The 21,158-nt window shown below is 38.7% G+C and overlaps 1 protein-coding gene across 5 annotated transcripts in view; it reads right to left on the bottom strand.

Moving 5' to 3' along the window:
- Positions 1–21,158, bottom strand: part of SLC44A5 (solute carrier family 44 member 5) — a 67,066-nt gene that overhangs the window by 5,072 nt on the left and 40,836 nt on the right. For 4 of the 5 annotated variants that reach the window (XM_085067323.1, XM_085067322.1, XM_085067321.1 and 1 more), the window contains exons 8-21: positions 19,925–20,048; positions 18,947–19,030; positions 16,179–16,291; positions 15,623–15,754; positions 13,003–13,102; positions 10,150–10,242; positions 9,148–9,235; positions 7,180–7,442; positions 6,286–6,380; positions 5,798–5,901; positions 4,469–4,542; positions 2,533–2,603; positions 1,381–1,469; positions 679–763 (exon numbers count right to left, since the gene is read on the bottom strand). In XM_085067323.1, the coding sequence (XP_084923449.1) occupies positions 679–763; positions 1,381–1,469; positions 2,533–2,603; positions 4,469–4,542; positions 5,798–5,901; positions 6,286–6,380; positions 7,180–7,442; positions 9,148–9,235; positions 10,150–10,242; positions 13,003–13,102; positions 15,623–15,754; positions 16,179–16,291; positions 18,947–19,030; positions 19,925–20,048 (1,515 nt within the window). Of the gene's footprint in view, positions 1–678; positions 764–1,380; positions 1,470–2,532; positions 2,604–4,468; positions 4,543–5,181; positions 5,478–5,797; positions 5,902–6,285; positions 6,381–7,179; positions 7,443–9,147; positions 9,236–10,149; positions 10,243–13,002; positions 13,103–15,622; positions 15,755–16,178; positions 16,292–18,946; positions 19,031–19,924; positions 20,049–21,158 lie in introns of those variants that run through there. The other variant, XM_085067325.1, reaches the window with a different exon arrangement.

Below are 21,158 nucleotides of genomic sequence, written 5' to 3'. Positions count from 1 at the left end.
TATATTATTAAACTGATGAAGGACATTATAAAATTTCTATTTTCTCAGACCACAAGAGGTTTTAAATGATGCAGAGACACAATCATCTTGCCATTTTTAAATGACAGCAATATATCCTTTTTATTCTCCACATCTTTGGTTTGGCATTATAGGTGGAAATTTTTAGAAACTCTCGTTCCTCCACTGAACCCTGGCATTTTGGAAACCTCTTGCTAGAAAATGTATCACAAAGACAGCCATGGATTTAAGCACTTTTTAAAACTGGCCCCTTTTTCACTGCCTAAGATAAAGTTCATTTGAAAACCTGCTGCCATGAATGAATTTGTTACTATCAAGAATGGATTTGCTCTTATCAAGACACTTAAGCAAATCAGTACTGTACAGGGCTCTTCACAAAGCACCCAGAAGCAAAATTAATGAAATTTAACGAACATCTGAAAAACAAAAGCCAGATATCTCCACGAACCATAAAGCTATCTTACACTTCTTGAAGTAATGAATTTGAATACTAAAGCACTGAAGAACACATCACAGAGCCAGTGTGAAAAGAAGAAGCTGTTAATTTTTCATACAGTTTGCTAGTATGTCACCAGACTTCTGTAACGAATGGACAAGATGATTTTTCTACTCCTCTTTTCATGACTTGCTGGTATTAGTGAAAGAAATCGTAGTACTTACAAAAGCAGAGGAAAAGCGTGTCAACACACATTGCATAGACGCTGAAGAATCCATGTGCAACTAGGTAGGAGCCAATTATGACTGTCTACAAAAAACAGACCACAATAAACCCCCAAATTTCTTTTTGCACCAGTATGGCAGTACTAACACAAGTCAGAAGCCTAGATTGCTAAGCAAATTTAGAAGAATCTAATGTCAGCTCTGCATTTCTACCAAAGGTTACTACTGCTGTGGACACTGATCACAGGTTCAGGACACTGCATTCTAACTAGCAGTAGCTGCTAGTTTTCCAGTTGCCAAACTGGAACTATTTCAACCTCCAAGAAGAATATATGCCAAGAATATTCTGAACTCCTTCAAGAACTGCTCAGCCTGGAGATGTTCTGAAGTTTAAGTGGGTGCCTATAAAAGGAGAGATGCATCGCAAGTCCCTTCCATTTGAAGCCATACTGTCATCAGTGCCTTGCTGTGTGGGAAGTTTGAGCAGATGTGAAACCTAATTTTTCTGAAGATTCAGAGTCATTGCAGTGCCACTTCTGCCAGAAGGACCCCAAGGACTGGAGTGCAGCAGATCAGTCCTCACTTCAGTAGACACTACGCCACAGAGAAGCTGACCACAGAAGCTGTTACCAGACCATGCCCTGAGTAGTCTGAGCACCTTGAACTGCCCCAAGTATTCAGGAGATTAGATGGTTGCCTTACCAACAATGGTACCCAGTAGTAATTTAACATTGGCACTTCTTGTGCAAAGACTGGTATTCTCTGTGTGAAGAAAAAGAACGCCAGAACACCTGCAAGAAGCACAGGCAATTAGTGATTCCCACGCTAGCTCCTATTTCCCAGGATCTAAAGAATGGATAAGAAAGACAACAGATCCAAGGTTGGTTTTAATAAAAGTTTGTAAACAATACATTCCTCAGTACTAATTATCTGATGGAAGAGATATGTAAATGAATCAATTACCATAAAGATATTCACAGGCCCAGAAAGACTTTAATTAATTGTTTTGTTTCACCATTCTACTGAATTTAACAGCAAAATTAATAAATAATGTAATTCTACAGTGATGACAAAATATTTTAGATCAGCACTTAGTACTAGTTTTCAACTTTTGATTAAAATAGAAGTAATTAGTTAACTTTGAAAGTATACAGATTGCAAAACACAGTTATTTGTAAAATAGTTTTTTGAAACCACTGTGACAATCTGGAAAAACTGTAACAGAATACTGCCAACCTGAATTTCTGGAAGTGCTTAATTTAAAAAAAAAAAAAAACACTTTCCTGTCACAGAAAACCATGAATAATCTATTTGATATTTACTGAAAGCTAAGAAAACCTTATAAAAATGCTAGAAATATTCTATTTCTTTTACTGCAGCTTATAGCTATAACACACTCAAATACAGCAGAACTTCATGTCCATTCCTGCAGACCTGTACCATCACCTCTTGTAGCCAGTTGTCTGTTACCAGGTGAATCTCATTTGCAATTTTGCTCAGCTCTTCCAAAAGGAGAACTGACTGTGGCTGACCAATTAGATGTGAATTTAGTTTGATTCAACTAAGATGCTGTGGCTGCAGAAGTCCTTGCACCAGCCATACACGCAAGAGTGGTAAAAGCAATTATGGAAAATATGCTGTCAAGGCAAATCAGGTGCTGGGCGGGGGAAGAAAGGGGGGAAAAAAGGGTTTTAGTTCAATCTACCAAATCCTAGAAACACAGGAACAGATTTCCAAATAGCCAGACCAGTGAGAACCTCCAGCTGCTAACTAAGCATATATGAATACAGCAGGGATGCTTGTGGGTACCAGAAAATAGAAGATACAATTCAGAAAAAAAATTGACTAGCTTACCTACACCACCAGCAACAAGGATTTTCCCCAGGAATAGAAGGAAGTCTGTAACTTTGTCCAGAACTGCAACCCTGTTTAGCAAAGGACAAATGATACACAATCATCACAAACTAGACATTTGTATTCCTTCTCCTTAAATTTATGGATAATTTAAAAAAAAACCAGAAGGTTTCTGCTGTTTTTACAGGCTGTCAACACAGCACCACAGACAGGCAGTGCTGAGTTACTGCAGCGTAATCACAGGAGGCAAAAAAAGCACTGAGCATTTGCTGAGTAAGGCCTTAATGTAGCAATGCTGCTACAGGACTGACATGAAGACTGTTTACTGCTCAAGCTGGTTTAAAAAAAACCAACAAAACCAACCAACCCAAAACTTCAAAATACTTTTATTTCAGCCTTCCTTCTAGGGGCACAGATAAGCCAGACCAAAATAGTTGAAGTACACATCAAAATAAAATGCAGTATTTATGTAGATTGCTGGCAGGCCTCCTTCTCACTTGGTCCTATCTGGCCACATTTCATGATCCCACAACATGCCCAATCTATTTTAAGATATTATGGTACAACACTGAAGGCACGAGACCTCAAAGCAAGAAGATAATCACAGGTGAATGAAGGTAGACAAAAAAAGCTGACAATAAATCTGCATCTCTCATTGAAAGCACAGCAGGGAGCTTCTGCTCAATGTCCTGCCAGCCTATCAGAGAGGTAAATAATGGGATGAAAAATGAACTTTGTATCATCTACCTCTTGACAGCACAGAAGGCCATATTACCATTACGAATATGGTAATATACAGAACTGACTACTGCGACAAAGAAATGTTAAGAACTACTAAAGAGCCAAACCTTCATTAACCTCTCAGAATTCAGATTTAGCAAAATACATGAGACAAAAGCCTCTTTATTTGAAACAAAATAATTATATGCCTAGCTTTAACTACTGTTCTTAAGAACAAGTTTAAGAGGAAAATGATAAGCAGAAAATCACTAAAGGCAGAGAGATGATATTCTATAAGGAATTAAAGGCAGCTTCTCTTTTCTATTGCACAGGCATTAGACAGTATGGACATCCTGTCCTGATATTAGTGCACGGTAACATAATGAAGGTATTCCATTCTCCCATTTCCAATCCTTTCCTCTTCTTTCTTAAGCATCATTTCCATTTTCTTCTTTCAGCCTTCCTCTCCATTTCTCTCTCCCTCCCAGTCCTTCACTTAATAATTTAAAACACCTAACCAGTTTTACTGTGTCTCTTGCTCGGTAATTAGATTGTGTGCTATTGCATCAATATGGCTTGCTCCTAAGTTACTCTCCCATTATCTTTTGATCTTACAGTAGCAAAGGAAGACCCAGGAGCAATGAAGGAAAGTACTAATGAGAACAGGGCATTTGGCAGCACACTGGGTAGTGGAGAAAAGGGCCAGGGAATTTCCAAGCATCAGGGGAGATCTGGCTATGTTAAAGACAATCTTTTTGAAAGGAAAGCATCCTCTCTTCTTTACTTCCACTCTCTGACACCTTGTAAGATTTCTGAATGAATCTGAAGACTTAGGTTTTTCTGCTTTCCTTTTTTCAGACCAAGTGGACCAAAGCTCAAAAATCAAATATATGGCAGATGATGAGTACCCCATTCCTGTGTCTCTGCAGATCTCCTTTCAGGGGCTTCACTTGTTTCTTGGAGGCATTATTACAATGGGTACTTAGGAATTTAAAGGAGCAATCACAACAAAACAGTGCGATTACATCAGCTCTGCATAGTTTACTGTCCTGGACAGCCTGCTGTTGCATATTGAGTGTAAGAAGTGAGGGCCATGTCTGAGGAGAGAAACAGCGCTCAATATTTGGAGGAGATATGGGAGAGGAATGATGCGTGTTCACAGAGTGCAACAGCAGGAACTCCTGACATTTCCAAGGACTGGGAAATAGTCCCTTACCTCACCACATTCCGCATGAGCAAAAAGAATGCTTCCTTTGCCGAGGTGCAGAAGTTTTTACCATATATGGCAATCTGCAAAATAATAGCAGCTGTTATGTATTTCAAACAATTAGGACACCTCTTTGTATGCCAGGATCTTACTGCATGTAATGCATAGTTCTCCCTAATATGTGGCCTTGAAACTCAGATGAACATGAAGCATTTCCTCAGTCACCTGCTACTTCTCAATACTGTTCATGAGGCAACAACAGAATATAATCCACCTTTCCCCTTCAAATCACCTGGTGATGAGCATGCCACCCCTTGTGATCTTGCAGGCAGTAGACTCAGTATTTAAGTTTGCCAAGCAGAGCAAAAAAAGGTACTTGTTGAGGGATTCTTCTCCCTTTGCTAGGTACCTAACACTAGATTTATAGCCAGTGGAAAGGAACAGGCACTTGTAGAGCTGAAGTGAGCTGACCCTTGTAGTTATCTCCTTGGACCTGATACTGCTTTCACTGAAGAAGAAATTGGCGTAAAGTAAAGTAGCTAAAGTAATTCAGGAACAAGACCATTTCTTCCTGGAACAGTGTCCACAGGGGTAAGATACATTAGAACAGCTCTCAGCTCAGTTTATGAACTGTGAAGAAGATTGTCAAAAACAACAGTTCCTCTTCAAGATGGCAATAATTTGAAACGTAAGTTGCATGAACACTGGTTGTAATGGACCCATTACAGCTATCTCCTTTGTGACCATACTATTCAATCACTGAAATTGCTTCAAACCAGAACATCCTAGGCTGAAATCTGCATATGTTTATCTATGTGAAGATTTCAAACTTCTCTTATCTGGAAGCTATGAAGGCTTAGTTGAGAGAAATATCACTGCTGCTGCTAGTAGAATTTGTGCTTTTAACTTCCAGGTGGAAATACAATTATCACATGGTCATGCCTTCTGACCTCCTTATTTAAATATTGCCTCCAAACAGAAGTGTCATCAACATGCAATATGAAATAAGCTAATATTCCTGTTGAAATCAAGATACCAATTATTATATTAGAAGGGGACTTAACCAACTAGTTATGCCATCCCTTCCCACTCATTTTGGGGGTGAGAGTGATGGATAAAGACAGGAATAAAAAGAGGCTGAAATTAGAAGGCAAAAAAAGGTAGAACCACATGCATGTACTGAAAAGTCCCATAAATCCCATTATTTATTCAGTAGATTCAAGTACTGCTGACTTCTGATCAACTAGCAGTGGATCAGGATATTGTCATCAACTGTCAGTTGTCTAGGATATTTTAGTGTCCCAGATAGGGGAGACCACATGCAGACACAGCACATACCATGATGTAGGCATTTCTGTTTATAAATTTTAAGAATTTTTCCAAACACCAGAAACAGCACTTGAGGCAGCAGAGTAGGAATCTAGTGAAGGAGTTCTGGGTACCTGAAAAAAGCAGGAGACAGTACATCAAACATAGAACTCATAAACAGTCTTCAGAATGCAGAAAGCTATTCAGAAGAAGATCTTAAATTGTAACAAAAGCAGAAACATTTCTTTATTTCTAGGTATGGACTCTCTTTCTCAACTAAAGTTAGCTCACTAGCTTTAAATTATATCAGACTCGTATTCCATCTGAACTTTGCATTAGGTTCTCAAGAACATAGATGTCGTTTGAGTAAATCAACACAAATTTACTGGCTTCAAAAGAACCTACAATGGATAATGTGGAATTAATCTCTTTCCACTGCTAAAAAACAGCTTGGGAAAGTAAGGAAGTAATTGAACAAGGAAAGTCTTAACAACTTAGAGCAGATTCGTAAACCTCACCTTTCAGTTTGTGATCCAAGTACTCCAGTATTACTCTAACAAGCTGGACAATTGCAAGAATTAAGGCTCCAAATGCCAGCGAACCTGTATGGTATCTAAAACCAAAATATATTACTGTTATGTCACATGGGTGCATACGTTCACAGATATATGCATGTACATGTAGATGTACATATAAATAAAATCCAAAGTGAAGGAAGGTCCATTAGTGGGAATTACACAAACTAATGGACTTTTATCCTGATCCATCACAGAGCAACAGAATGAAGCCATCAGTGCTGTGTCTGTCTCTCAATCTGTGTATATATGTATTTAGTGTGTGTTTCTACTGGGAGTACCTGCTCAGCCTTACAACTGGCTGGACCTGGGGGCAGGGAGCTGCAGCAGCCTTGGTGCTGTAGGGCTACAGGATTCAGCCTTCCCCTAATAACTACGTCTTGCCAAAAGTGCTGGGTTTGGATAGACCAGAGTTAGTTTTGTTCATAGTAGCTTATGCTGTGCTACATTTTGGATTTTTGACCAGGACAGTGATGATAACACACACCCATGTTTTAGCCACTGCTGAACAGCACTTGCACAGCACCAAGGGCTGCTCTGCTCCTCATCTGGTCCCACTGATGAGAAGGTTTGTGGTGCATGAGGAGAGGGAAGGGGACATGGCCAGGATAGCACCAAATGAACCAAGGAATATCTTACACCATATGGTGGTGTGCTCAGCAACAGCAGCTGGTGGAAGGAGGGGTAAGAGGGGAACGTTGGCTTGGCTGTCACTGAAATGAAACCATAATGCTGATGAATCATTTTCATCCGTTATTCTAAGACCAGCTTCCCTAGATATAAAACGAGCAATTGTCAAATACATGACAAGGCTCACATCTGGTTCCACAGACTTACCGTATTGCTCGTCCAAATGAAGAGAAGAGTGGCCACAGTGGAATATCAGCTGGTTTTCGATAGGCCCAGTAGTAAGAGGCAAAGGCACCAGCAAGGGTACACTGACCCAGTGCAATTGCAAAGTTCACCAGCCAGAGAAAGACAAAGGCATTGGCTAACTGGAAGATGAAGATGTACTTATGGTACAGGCTTTCTCCTCCATAAAAAGCAAAAGTACACTGAGCACCTGGGCACAATTTAGTCACATTGCTTGTGTTAAAAGTCTGAAGAGAAAGAAAAATAAACAACACACTCATAAGCAATGAATTCTATGTACACAGCCTCTAACATTTAGCAGGTTAATACAAATAACATAATTTGGCTTGATGTTTCATTAGCTCATTCAAAACTGCAACACTATGTAACCTGTTTTAAGTGGTTTACATATTTAAGGATTCATATCAAAGACTTAAGCAGTCTTATGCAAAGACTTAACTTTAAACCAGGTGTTGGCAAACAGGGCTGTTCACCACATCCCTGAAACTTGAATAGATGGAATTTGCATTTCAGAAACCTACTTTTAAGATATATAAATGCTTCACTTAAGAAAATCTACTCAATTATAAAACATATATATATTTATTTGAAAACCAGACGCCAAATTGGACATTCAGGCAAATCGCCACAGCTGAAATAAAAAACTGAGCTATACCATTTAATACAAACTGTGGATATTGTCACAACTTAGCTTATGTATCTCAGACTATTAAAAAAAGGAGTAATCTCTACATTGAATTACTTTTCCCTATTTCTATTGTTAATTTAATGTATTTCGATATGGTTTGGATATGAAATGAAACCAGATCAATTCTAATTCCTTTCTTTTTTACTGTTTAGACATCAGCAGGGTGGGGTATATACATCACCACTGCAGAACACTGAAATTTAACGCATCAGTTTCTGCTCATTACCTCTTGTGCCATTGCTGGGCACCACACAAAGCAGAGCCTGATCCATGCTCTGCCCCCTCCCTGCAGACAGGGACAGACAGGGATGAGGGCCCCTCGCAGTTGTGTCTCCTCTCAAGGCTGAACAGCCGCAGCTCTCTCAGGCTTTCCTCACCAGGGAGATGCTCCAGGCTCCCCTCATCTCCACAGCCTTCGCGGAACCCACTCCAGGAGCTCCATGTCCCTCCTGTCCTGAAGAGCCCAGTCCTGGACAGAGCACTCCATATGTGCCTCACAGGACTGAGCAGAGGGGCAGCATCACCTCCCTGACCTGATGGAAATGATCTTTCTGAAGCACGCGAGGATCCCTTTGGCCTCTTTGGCCCCCAGGACAAATGGCTGGCTCAGGGACAGCTTGTTGTCCACTAGAATCCTCAGGTCCTTCTCTGCAGAGCTGCCCTCCAGCAGGTCACCTGCAGCCTGTGCTGGTGCATGGGGTTATTGTTCTCCTGGTGCTAACATTTGACAAATATTTCTAGTTTTTAAAGAATCCTGAAATTCAAATCTACAGCCAAGTAAAAACATTTGACTGAAGGCAAATTTTTTTTTAAAAAAAGACAAATATTTTTGCTGCATAAAGGTAATCACTGTACCAGAAGAAGCTAAGCTGCTTCTTCAAGTCATGGCTAATTCTTGAGCAAGCTTGAGACACAGCTTTCAAAGTTTACCACTGCCTTTGAAAGACCAAAAAACAGATTCCTCACAAATTCAAGAACACCTTACCAATAAAATTGTATTTCTCTCTCTTCCTTTCTCACCCTGTTAATTAGAATGGTTAATATTTACAGGACAGTTTAGCAGAAAAACTAGTTTATGACTGTAAAACAAAGATTTGTTACCTGAACACAAGGTAATATTTTCAGATTTAACATGGGGACTCATTACTTAAAATAAGCACATTTTCTACTAGCACTAAATTTAATCATGATTAAGAAATGCACTTAGTATAGCTCTTGCTGTAGGCAAACATTTGCACACTTACCTCTGGGTCACAAGTCAGGTTTGCATACTTGCACAGTGTTTGATTAGCCATTACTTTATACACAGGTTCTCCTGATGTGGCCAGAAAACTGAATGAAAAATGTTAAGGACGAATCACAGAACTGTGGGTTTTTTGTAATTTAGGATTCTGCAGTGGGTAACCACTAGCTCTAAAGAACTTGTGCAGATAACAGAAAAACTGCTTTTGCTCTGCAGAGATGTATCTGAAGGGTTCACAGACAAGACCGAGTACTCTCATTACTTAGAGGACTAAGGCAAATTCAGACCTGGAGCTGTAATAACCCCTGACCAGAATGGGCAGGGGGCATAACCTTGAAAATTGTCCCCATCTCTCCTCCACATCTACCTTTGACAAGGCAGACCATGCTGTAGTTCTTTAACAGTTTGTATTTTGACAGAAGTAGACGCAGAGCCTAAGGATGAATTAACACTGTCCTGAACAGCAACAACTAACCCTCTTTGCATATGAAGTAACAATTGGTTTTGAAATAGCAGTTTTCTCCTTTCTTAATCCTTATCAAACCCTTGCTGTTCAGGAACAGTGGTTGCTGTTAGACAATTCAGAGAAGATATTTTGTATAGTCTCTTACTCCTTTCTCATATTTTTCTGAACAAAACACATACAGAGCCCACTCCACCTCCAGTTAACTGAGATACCAGTAACACCAGGCCTGTAAAGCACACAGCACATTAAAGGCCCTTTTCACCCCCTAGAGTCAACCTTATGCAGTATACAAGGCCTTGTATGATCCCCCTGCCTTGGCCTGAGTTTTAGTTCAGCTCTTTTTAATTCAATTAAATGGACTGTCTGATTTGTACATCACATGCAGATGTGCAGTGAGGAAGACTGCATCAGAAGAGTAATTGCTAAGTGACCAAATAGTTTCTTAATACTGGTTTAATTAACATGAAATGGCAGAAAATTATCCAGTCTTGCAGATCAGAAGACTTGCTCCAGATAGGCACACAGACAGAAGGATACACAGCTGTCACAGCCCAGTAGGAAATACAAATTGCAATGAGTAAGAAGGTGACGATTGGGTAGAACAGTGTAGACATTATATAGCCAATTGCCCTATAAAAGAAACAAAATACATCAATAAGCTACAACAATTCCAGAAACAAGCTTATCAGTCCTCTTCTAGAAATTTAACTTTGAGATCCTTGTTGACAGTCGTAGCATAATCTAGTGCTGGGATCTCAGAATATGGCAGATATTTTTTTCTTGTATCTTCGGACCTTGACATCGTCATTTCTACCACTCCACTTATATCAACGGTACTACAGTGAACTTAATCAATTTGCCATGTTCCAACCTGTCTTCTACTTTCTCCTTCTTCATGACTGCTTCAGAGATCCCTCTCTTTCCAGGCCACTAACTGATTTCCATGACATCTCCTTGCTGACTGCTGCAGACATCACCCTTTATGTCTTTAATCCACTCAGCTCCTACTCTGCTCTTCCTTCACTCCTACAGACCTGAAATTACCTTGTTCTGTTTTGTATTTGACTAGTCTATTCTCAGCAATTTTCCTGCCTTAAGTGCCAGCTATTCTGGGGCAGAGACAGTCAACTTGTCTGCAATGCCAGGACAGACTTGCACCATCCTGCAACTACGTGACTTTCTTTGCATGTGCTGTAGATAAGTGGCACTCACCTTTGACTTCTGGCCGGCAAAACGAATAATTGCCTTTTGCTGGTGACACCTTAGAGAGCTTCTTTTAATATCAAGGCATACGTAGACTGATATTCTACTGCTAATTCTTGTGGCTAGAATGTGGCTAAAGAGCAGAAACTCATGCATGCCAGTTCCTACCCTGCCAGGGGCTCCTTCTCTGTAAGAGAGGAATTGATACCACCCCTCTTGGTAAACTGGCTGCCGCGATCCCAGAAGTGAACACCTCCAGCTGGGTATCTCACTGGATGTGAATTCAGAGAGCATGTGCTTTGTTCACTGAAGCTTACAGGTTGGTGCTCTTTACATGCCTGTAAGCTACTTCTTCCTGTTACTCCAGATGTTCTTTCCTGTGACCCTGTAAGCTTATCACAAGCCTTTTTGTCTAGTACTATTTCCTACAGTATTTCTCCTGTGACTTATGGCACTTTTGATGCTATTTGTTTTATAGGATGCAATTTACAGAACGCAAAAGGAGAAAAATTTACTGTTTCTAAAGGTAAAGGAGTAAATGCTGGGGTGGGACGCAAGGAAACTGTCATGTGCAATCAAGAGGTTATGAGCAAAACATCAATTGTTGTCTGAGACCAGAGATGAAAACATCCATTATGAGTCACACAGGAGGACGAAGCCTTATGCTGACTGAGAAATAGTCACAACAAATTAGCTATGTTCAGAAGTTAGTTGTAGGCCACTTAGTTACCATTAAGACCACGGCCTATTATTCCAAGAAACTGATTAACAACTGTTGTTTCTAACTATGGATTTCAAGTCAATTATTGGCATTATAACTGTAATGTTTTTGAAAATGTAGCTAAAAGGTATTGAAAAACATAATTTCATTTCCAGTCATTAGCACCTTACATTTCATCTTCCTAAATACAGGCCATGGTCTTAGGTTTACAATAATTACATACAGTGTTTCATCTCATGCATTATGCATGGCAGTAAAAAGCTCACTTTCAAGTGACCCTTCCATGCTGCTGGAAAACTACAGAATGTTATTACTACTCAGTTTATGAGCTTTCTAAAATCCTTTCACCTGTCAAGGTTGTGAACAAAGATTTTGAAGAGTGTTAAAGCGTTCCTGGATTTTAATGAATAGGAATTAAAGAACATAATTTAGTGCTGCCTGAATTAATTGCTATGCTCTAATTGCACAGTAGCATAAGAGAGGAAACAGATACGTGGCTAAACGCAAAACTTCAGTATTTTTTAATCCCATGACAAGAATCCCTAATCCTAATTCCCAGGAGCCAACAGAGATAGCAGAAAACGATAAGCAAGTGTACATAGACAAACCCAGAGCTAACTCTATGTGCTCTAAGAACGCAGCCTTGCTTACAGGACCTATGAGACCACAGCCTATTTGAAATTAAATCCAAGGGCCTGATGTTTTAAGTCAGTCTGTTTTAAGTCTATTTCCTTTGTAATATTCCCATGCCCCCCCCCAAAAAAAAACCCTAACTAAGTGTTGTCACTGTGTAAAACAGGAACCACTGTGAACAAAGCCTATGTAGATTTCAGGAAACACACAATGATGAGGTCCCTTAGGCCTTCAACTCTCATATCCTGCTCTGCTTTCTCCTTTTTTCATAGTTAAAAATAAATATGTGGGACTGCACCCCCTTTCAATGTCTGGTCACAGAAGTCTCCTTTTCTCTCTGCAAGTTTATGCCTCTACACACAGAAGTTTAACTGGAGCCAGTACAATCTCCTAGTCTTTCCTAAATAGAAGCCACAGACAAAACAACACCAATCCTCTGCCACTAGTATATGACTCCAGAGACAATCCAATTACAGAGCAAAGTTGGCAGTTCTAGGTCCCAGGCTCCTATTAACAGTGTACCACACTTAGCTTTCCTGCTGAGACACCTTCTTGCACTGAGGATATGTAGTAACATCACCAGTGTATGTATTCTTAAGGCAAGAAGCAGAGAGGTAAGATGCACCTTACTTTAAAAGAAAAAGCTCTATTAACCACAACCTCATTAAGAGGGAACTGGCATTCCTTTTATTACTTGTTTAGTTCAACAAATGTAGTGCTGTATTTTAATCCCCAACTTTCTGCCCTTGGTAGAGCAAGATGGAGCTCAAGAAGAGTGTATTCTAGAAATCATTTAATAAAATTCAACATATAATAAAGTCAGACAAACATACCTACTACCTTCCTTCAACAGTGCAATAGCAATCCGGATCCGATTTCTCAGGAAGATCAGCATCAGTATGATTATGACCTCAACACCACAAAGTATTATCACTGTAAACAAAAAAATAAAGAAGTTAGATCTATCAAGAACCAAACCAATATGCTGTCTCTGTCACTTCCTTGCAATTTAAACTATTGTTTATGAACTGTGTAAAATTCTCTGCTTGAGCAGGTCTCTCTTTCTCCAACTGCACCTGGCAAGCTTCAGTCCCATTTCATAGTCCCATTTCCAAGCTCCATTGTGAAAAAAATTCTGTATGCAGAGTTAGTCAGAATGTGTACAACCCTGATATATTTTTAACAGAAAACCGGAACATGTAATTCTAAAAGATAAAAATTTACTTCAATGTGATTGCAGTCTCTAGCCCGAGATACAGTTCACCCTTTACAGATTCTACTTTTCATAAACAAGTATTTTGATCATACTACAAACATTTGTTCATGCTATACTGTTGCTCATTTGCAGTATTTAGATAACAACAAAGAAATAGGAAATGAAGAGTCAACTTTTTCATGGAGAGTGCATTTTTCTGATCTACATAGTTCTAAAATTTCAATGTACTAAATTCAATAGGTTTCTTTGAGATTTAACCTGAGATCCTTTCACCTCGAGTTAAAAAGAAAAAAAAAAAAAAAAGAAGAGACTAAGGACAGTTCCAGACAAATTACCTTCACCTTCCAGTTGTGCTGCTGGAATTAGTGTGCTCTGATGTTAGAGAGCTGAGAGCTCTCAGTTATAAGCAGTATTTGAATAATAACTCTGATGTCGGCAGAGTCTGCTTCTGTCTGATTTCTATTTGTGTTGGTTAAAAACCTACTTCTGCAGTAGAGAGTCAGAAAATTCTGTGAACTACATCTAAAGAAGACTGAGTCTTTAATGCCTGAAGCACACATCCTCTGACTCTGAGACATATCCATTTATTTTTCGTGCTTCTGAAAATAGAATTTCGTGCCATAGACCTTATTCAGAACAAAATTTTTGTTACATACATTTCAACACCATTTTCCCCAGAAGGAATATATAAACATGTTTCTTTAAATTTGGTCTCATTCCAATTTGGCTCTCTGTTAGGTTAATGTACTTGTCCCAAACATTGTGAAAAAGGCAAGCAATGTCAGTACATGGTGAGTTCTAGACAAGGACTCTGACTATGTTTTCTTCAAGGATATAGAACTATTTACTTTGCTGGGTGATTGCTTTTTGAGAAAGCAATTTAATTCCTGAGTACCTCAATTTACTCAAGTGAAAGTGACGCTAAACTCTAGATAAACTATACACTGGCTTCTAAGAATCAGTGAGGGAGGAAGAACTTGAAAAGTCACAAGAAAAAAACCCCTGTAATAGAGTCCTAATATTCTCTAGGACAGCAAACTAAAAAGCCCCGCCTCAACAATATATAGAAGATGCCTCATAAACTCAATGATCCAATACAGAGGTAAATGAAGACACCAAGAAGAGAAAGGAGATTTAAGCAGCAACTACTGTTCTATTAATTTAGCTACCAATAGGGAGAGGTGGTGTTTTTTGTTATGTCCCATTCATCATCAGTTAAGAGTCTGTGTGTCTTCCAATACAGCAGTAACAGGAGTGCAAGTAATATTTCACAGGTATTTCTTCTCTCTTCTGCCCCTCCTTTCTTGGGGAGAAATGTGTAAACTGCAGGCTGTCTTGTTCCAGTAAGATTTTGTTTAAAATACACTGCTCTTTTAAGAGAAGGCAACAGAGCACCTCTGAAAATAAAGGTGATGAAATTTGCAATGGTTCATTCCACAGTTTTAGATCAGACTCCAAGAAAATTCAGGGACGTGAGTGTAAACTGACGGAAGACCTCACTGTGGTCTTCAACATCCTCATAAGGGGAAGTGGAGGGGCAGGTACTGATCTCTTCAGTCTCATGACCAGTGACAAGACACAAGGGAATGATTGGAGCTGGGTTTGGGGGCGGGGGGGGCGGGGCGGGTTAGGTGGGAGACAGAGTCGGGCACTGAACAGGCTTCCCAGGGCAGTGGTCATGGCCCCAAGGCTGCCAGAGCTCAAGGAGCATTTGGACAATACTTCAAAGCACAAGGTGGGATTGTTGGGGTATCCTGTGCACGGCCAGGAGCTGGACTTGATCCTGATGAGCCCCTTCCAACTTAGCATATTTTGAGATTCTAAGATACAAAGAGGTGTTGTTATTACTGTAATTTATTAATCTAATCTCTGGGGCTCTCAAAGAAAAAAAATCTGAAAGGGAGAAGTACCCCTTCTTATACAACTTCGTCATGGCTAACTTAATTATTGCCTTTTGTTTTCCCCATGACAAAGACGGAATACACAGGAAGTAAAATGCTAGTAACAAAAGATTTTTTCACTCTTATTGCTAGTGTGATTTCGTTATCTCCCCTTGCAAATATACTAGTCTCCTTGAAAAAAGCATGTTTTTAGACAATACAAAGAAAGGGAATTCAGCTTTCTTCTCTGAGCAACATGTGTAGCGGAGGAGATTTAACTAAGCAATAAGTGTATCAAGACACTGACTGATTTTCCTGAATATTCATTAACAGATACCAAATTTAAAGGGCACTTACTAAATGCTAACCATGTTTGCCTCAGTTGCAGGTACACTTTGAAGTCTGTCTGGAATCCAATATCATAAACAGTGAGGTCAGATCCAGGTATTCCTTTAAGATGATCGTACTCCCAGTAACAATGCCAGATGCCTTTTAAAAAACAATCAATACATAATAGGAGTGTGTTTCAAGAGTGCAAAGACAAATTTTAAAAAATCTTACAAACCAAATGTTTTGCTTTTGTATAAGCCCGAGAGGTAAGACAACCCAAAAATGCATCACTATGAGACTAGCCAATTATCACATATATGGGAAAGAAATATCAGTCCAAGTGATTATAGACTAAGCATACTGTGCATAGATAATGCAGGTCTCTGTATCTGCTGCTAAGTGTCAGCCCAGCTGAAGTTTTACTACATTTTCTTGCCATTTATGTCCTTCTCATTTAACTGTGCCTACAACTAGGCATTAATTCACCCAATTGTATCATTTAATTGATCTAACTACTGATTTTTCTTGCCCAGACTTAAGCAATAAGAAAAAATAGTCACAGAGGCTAGAAGATTACACTTACCATAACCTATAATTCCAATCACACCAAAGATGAAAATCCAGAAGAGAACCCCAGCTGTGAACCTCAATAACACAAGGAAGAGCAGACTCAGCATCATGGCAATGAACAGCCCACTAGAAAGTGAAGAAACAGAAACACAGAGAAAATGAGCATGAGAATCTGTTAACTTTCTTGTATTCCTGTTACTCCAAATGAGAGTCACTTAATCTCATGTAAGAGAATGATTTGTAAAAATGTATTTCAAAATCCTTGTATGAAATACATTCTTACAGCTAGCATCTGCTATTACAAACAAACAGCTTATATATGATGATCTCATAGGGCAAAGCCTGAAATATTTATGTGAACTAGGTTCTCAGGCTGGCTGAATGGGATTAATATAATGCCTTTTTTGTCACTTACGCCACCTGAAAAACTCACTGCCTTTTTTCAGGCCACGGTCTAATCTACAGTACAGAAAGTTAAATTGGAGGAATACCTATGAGTGGGGAAGTTGCTGGTTTATGTCCTCCACTGAAAATCCCTGCTTGCAAAGAAACAATGTTAGTAAACAACATTCTAGGAGCTTCCTAGAAAAAAAAGAATTTAATTTAGGAGGAAAACCATCAGAAGGTTAGGTGGACATAATTACAACTCATCACCACTTCTACTAATCAGAAGAGGAAATGATCAAGGCACTATGATGCATAGAAAAAAAACTGTTAAGAGCCATTTTATGGAGACCCTAGGAAAGACACTTACAGAGCCTTCTCTTAATCAAGATATAACGTAATGTAATGTAACATAACGTAACATAAGGTAACATAACATAACAAACATAACATAACATAACATAACAACATTTCTTTTCACTCCCAGAAAGCAAGTCCGAAAGAAAAAAATTATTGCAAAAGGCTTTTTTAATCCATGAGGCTTTCTAAATCATTATGAATAAAGCAATATGAATATTAATCCCATCAAACAAATATCCAGCTCAGATGCTTCAAAGAACATTTCATGTCTTATTTTCTTTAGTAGGTGTTACATGAGAATTTTTTACTAGTACAGACTCAAAAGATTTAACCCCTCCTTCTTGCCTGTGTTCAATAACCTTTTTTCTGAATGTTCCCAGTTTATTTAGCCAATAACCACAGCTGAAAAATGGGGCAGCCTCATCATAAAGTATCAAAAGCAGGTTTTTTGTGCAATCTAAGCCAGATGGGTAGAAAGACAATAATAAAAAAAAAAAAAAAATCATCAGCTTAGTTAAACCTTTGTAAGCTTGCCTTAAGTCCTAGCCATTTAAAGGCTTCCTAGCCTGATGTACTTTCCCTTTCTGAATGACATACTGAAATTCAAAATGTATTCCTCAAGAAAAGTTGTAGTTTTGGAGCTCCATCTTGAAAGCAGTAAATCACCTTTATCTGAAGCTGCCTTTAGTTATACATGAATCCTACTAACACCAAAACTGAATACACAGTAGCAACTGTCTTCAACAGACTAATTCTCTTAAACTGAGGCTTGAAAGCAGCAGTTCTTTTGGGGTATGCTACAAAGACTACAGCAATTCCATACCTAATTTTTAATCCAGCCTTCCTTCAATGTCAAGCCTTCACTGCCATCACCCAAACGCTGGCACTTAAATATATTTGTCCAGAAATCATTTGATATTTGTTATCATTTGCTGGAAAGTGTGAAGAAAATTCTATCCCACTACTTTAAAGTACTCCCTTACAAAAAATATAATATTTAAAATGTGGAAACTTGCTTCAATACTTAGAATTTCTGTTCAAAAAAACAGTCAGTTCTCTGTCCTATGTGTTCAGTGCTATCTCCTTTGAAAGAATCTGTACCATAAGCCTGATTTCAGTAAGTGATAGAGAGACTCAAGCTTGCTGAAAATCTGTGAGTTTCTAAAGTTTCTGTGCCACTAAATATTGTGAGCAGAGTATCAGACTATGGGAAAGCTGTCTTTCCACCAGTGACTGAACACCTTTAAAAGCTGGCAGCTTATGTCTCTGAACTGACTAATGCTCCATATTATTATCTAACGTGGATTTGCATTCAGGCTTGACTAATGTATGCTTAACATGTGCATGTTAGAGGTTCTCACCTGGCGATGACTTCTGTTCCTGTTTTAATAGATCAACACCCTGCTCCATCAAAACCAATATTAATGGACTAAGAATGCACAAATACTTACATATTTGCTTCAGCAAAGTAGCTGCTTCTTTTGTTTCAGTGCTGCATTTTAATTAATTGGTGATAAATGAATATTAATTGCAAGAAAAGTTAATACTCTTCAATAATTATTCTTCTTGATGTTGCTTTGCCTGCTGCATTGGATTTATGGATTTATATTGGATTTACAGATTATAATGGTTTTAATTGTGTATTGCTTGGATGAATTTAGAAACTATCTGTTTTATACACTAGTGACATATGGCAACTGCAACTGGTTTGAAAGTCACCTGATTAAGATTTTTCAGTTTTGGAATTACCACACACCTGAGTCTTGCAACAGACTACAGCACCTCCTAAATTTTTGTCTGGCAGGAGATTAAAAAGGTATTCCAGATCAATTGACACTCTATGTATGTATGCTGTACTATTCTTATTGCATGCACAGAACCATTACAACCTTATTATCATGTGATGAACGGAAATTACAGTTACTCCTTGAGTTTTAAAGAAGGATTTGTACCAAACACATACATGATCTATTTTTTTATTCCCTGCACACTCCAAAATTAGTTTGGAAACACTAAAATTACCCAAAAAGATCTTACATTAAAATCCAATACCAAGAAATGGCATAGTCTTCAAAAATTTTCATTCCAACTGATCTTGCATCCAGGACATTATTGATGCCACTGAGAAAAAACAAATCAAAGAAAAGGTTGCTTCAGATAGAAAAGCAAAATTTATTCAAACAACAAATAGGAACAGCGAAAGAATTTGAAATATTTGTGGTAGTGATAGGAGTATAATACAATTTTTCAGCTGCCGTTCTGCCACCAAGCCAACACCAATCAAAGTTACAGCAAAGAAAAAAATTGCATAAGAATGTCTCTAGAACTCCTGAAAAAAATGTTATTAAAAAGGCTTTATTGTCAGAATTGCTTATTGTGTCACAAGACAAGTGTATACTATTAATATCTGCAATGTACCAAGGGACAAACAGTTGTGATTCTAGAACTGCTAAACAGCACTGAACCAGAAAGCACGTCAGTGAAGCGAAAGGTTGGCTTCATGGAACTGTTTTCCTATCCTGCAAAGTGCTTGCCCATAAAATTGTTTTCTAAAGAATAGCCCAGCACATTGCTTTTTACCGAAAGTAGGAGCACTCTGATGAGGTGAGATGGCCAAAAATACTAGGCCAGCCCATGGTATTGGTAAGGTCATCACAGAACAGGATAGCCAAGGCCAGTACAGGCTGGCCTGGGTCCTGCCACATGAGGATTGCATTTTGAACCTCATTTAACTTTCCTAGAAAAACTAATTTTTGCTAGGAAAAACAAATATTATTTCAACAAATAAATGAGACAATAAGACTAAAACTTTTTGCTCCTTTCTGTACACCACAGTGCTAGATTTCCTTAATGGAACTTTGGAAGTGCTCAGGCACAGAGAGACCATTTACTACCAAGTCCTGCTTGGGTACCCTCAGTCCTTTGCTACAACAAATTCTGATTCTTCTTCAATTACTAAATTATTGCACAATCTCAGAATCCAACAAACAAACACTGAAGAAGGGTAAAACCTACTTTGCTGCCTCCCTGAGATCAGTTACATTTCTCGTTTTTCCACGTCCATCTTTGAATGTCGTCTGATTTGCCACAGTCAACACACCATTCTTCGTGGAGAAGTCTGGGAAGCATCTCTTCAGAACTATTCAAAATATCAAAACAAAGCATGCATTTTACATTTCATGTCAAGCTCCACCTTTATCACATGTGTTTCATAACATATTTAAATAATTTCAGATTCACAGTCAATTGTTTTTCAACTGATTAGCTAACCATATGTTGACTTTGACAAATCTTGGAAGAGCCATTACATTCAAGATTATGATTTTTGTGCTCTGTGGCTTTTCATCTAAGATCAGGCAGGGTGGGATTATAGATTTCAACTGGAGATTCCAGGTCCTACCAAATAACAACATATGTAGGAGTTTAAGAATTTGTAATAAATTTGAAACTTACTCTCTGACAGTATCTGGGCAGCTTGCAAAAATTGCAGCTTCTCAAATAGGCCATTTCATTTTAATAATCAGACTAACCCCCAGGGACAGATTCAACTCGACTGGTCACGAATCATGCTAGCACCCAAAACAATACATAACAGCAAGTGTCAGTTTCCTTATATGCCAGATGAGCTCCAGTACCAGCCACTATCATTAGACATTCTTGGAGATGAAGCAATGGAAAGAAGACAGAAACTACTGGTTAGAGAGAGGGAGGAGGGGATTATAAACACGCAAGAAAAGGAGAAATGTTTGCATACTCATTTATGCTGCCCTGTTCTTTGCTGAAGAACCTCCTTGGTTTCATTCCAAAGAGAAGAGCATGTGAGTCCTCCTTCACAGCTGTACTTAATATAACCATTCAGTGCTTTCCTGATAATATTCCAATACATACCACTGCCAGGGTTCAATATTCAGTCTCGTGTATCTCCCCCCGCAACTATTCTGACTAAATAATTAAGTAACATATCTTAATATATCTTTCCCTCTCTCTGTAATCTTTGTCCCTTGCTGTAGTCTAGAAGAATATAAGAGCTTCTTTGCAAATTATTTTATGTCTTTTGGATCAGTACATCAGTTTTCATACAAATTCATACTATGCTTTAAAAATATAACCCATATTTCTCCTTTGAATGACCTCTTCCTTCCCTACTTTAAAGTAGAGCAAAAATAAACAGAAATTTCTTATTTCCGTAAGATTCTGGGTCAGTACTACGCTTGTGCAGCTGAGATGAGCTCTGAGATCAGTGGTTGTC

This window comes from Lichenostomus cassidix, chromosome 8 (assembly GCF_008360975.1).
Source record: "Lichenostomus cassidix isolate B80296 chromosome 8, HeHo_3.0, whole genome shotgun sequence".
Lineage (NCBI taxonomy): Eukaryota > Metazoa > Chordata > Aves > Passeriformes > Meliphagidae > Lichenostomus > Lichenostomus cassidix.
This window is presented reverse-complemented; position numbering and strand designations above follow the sequence as displayed.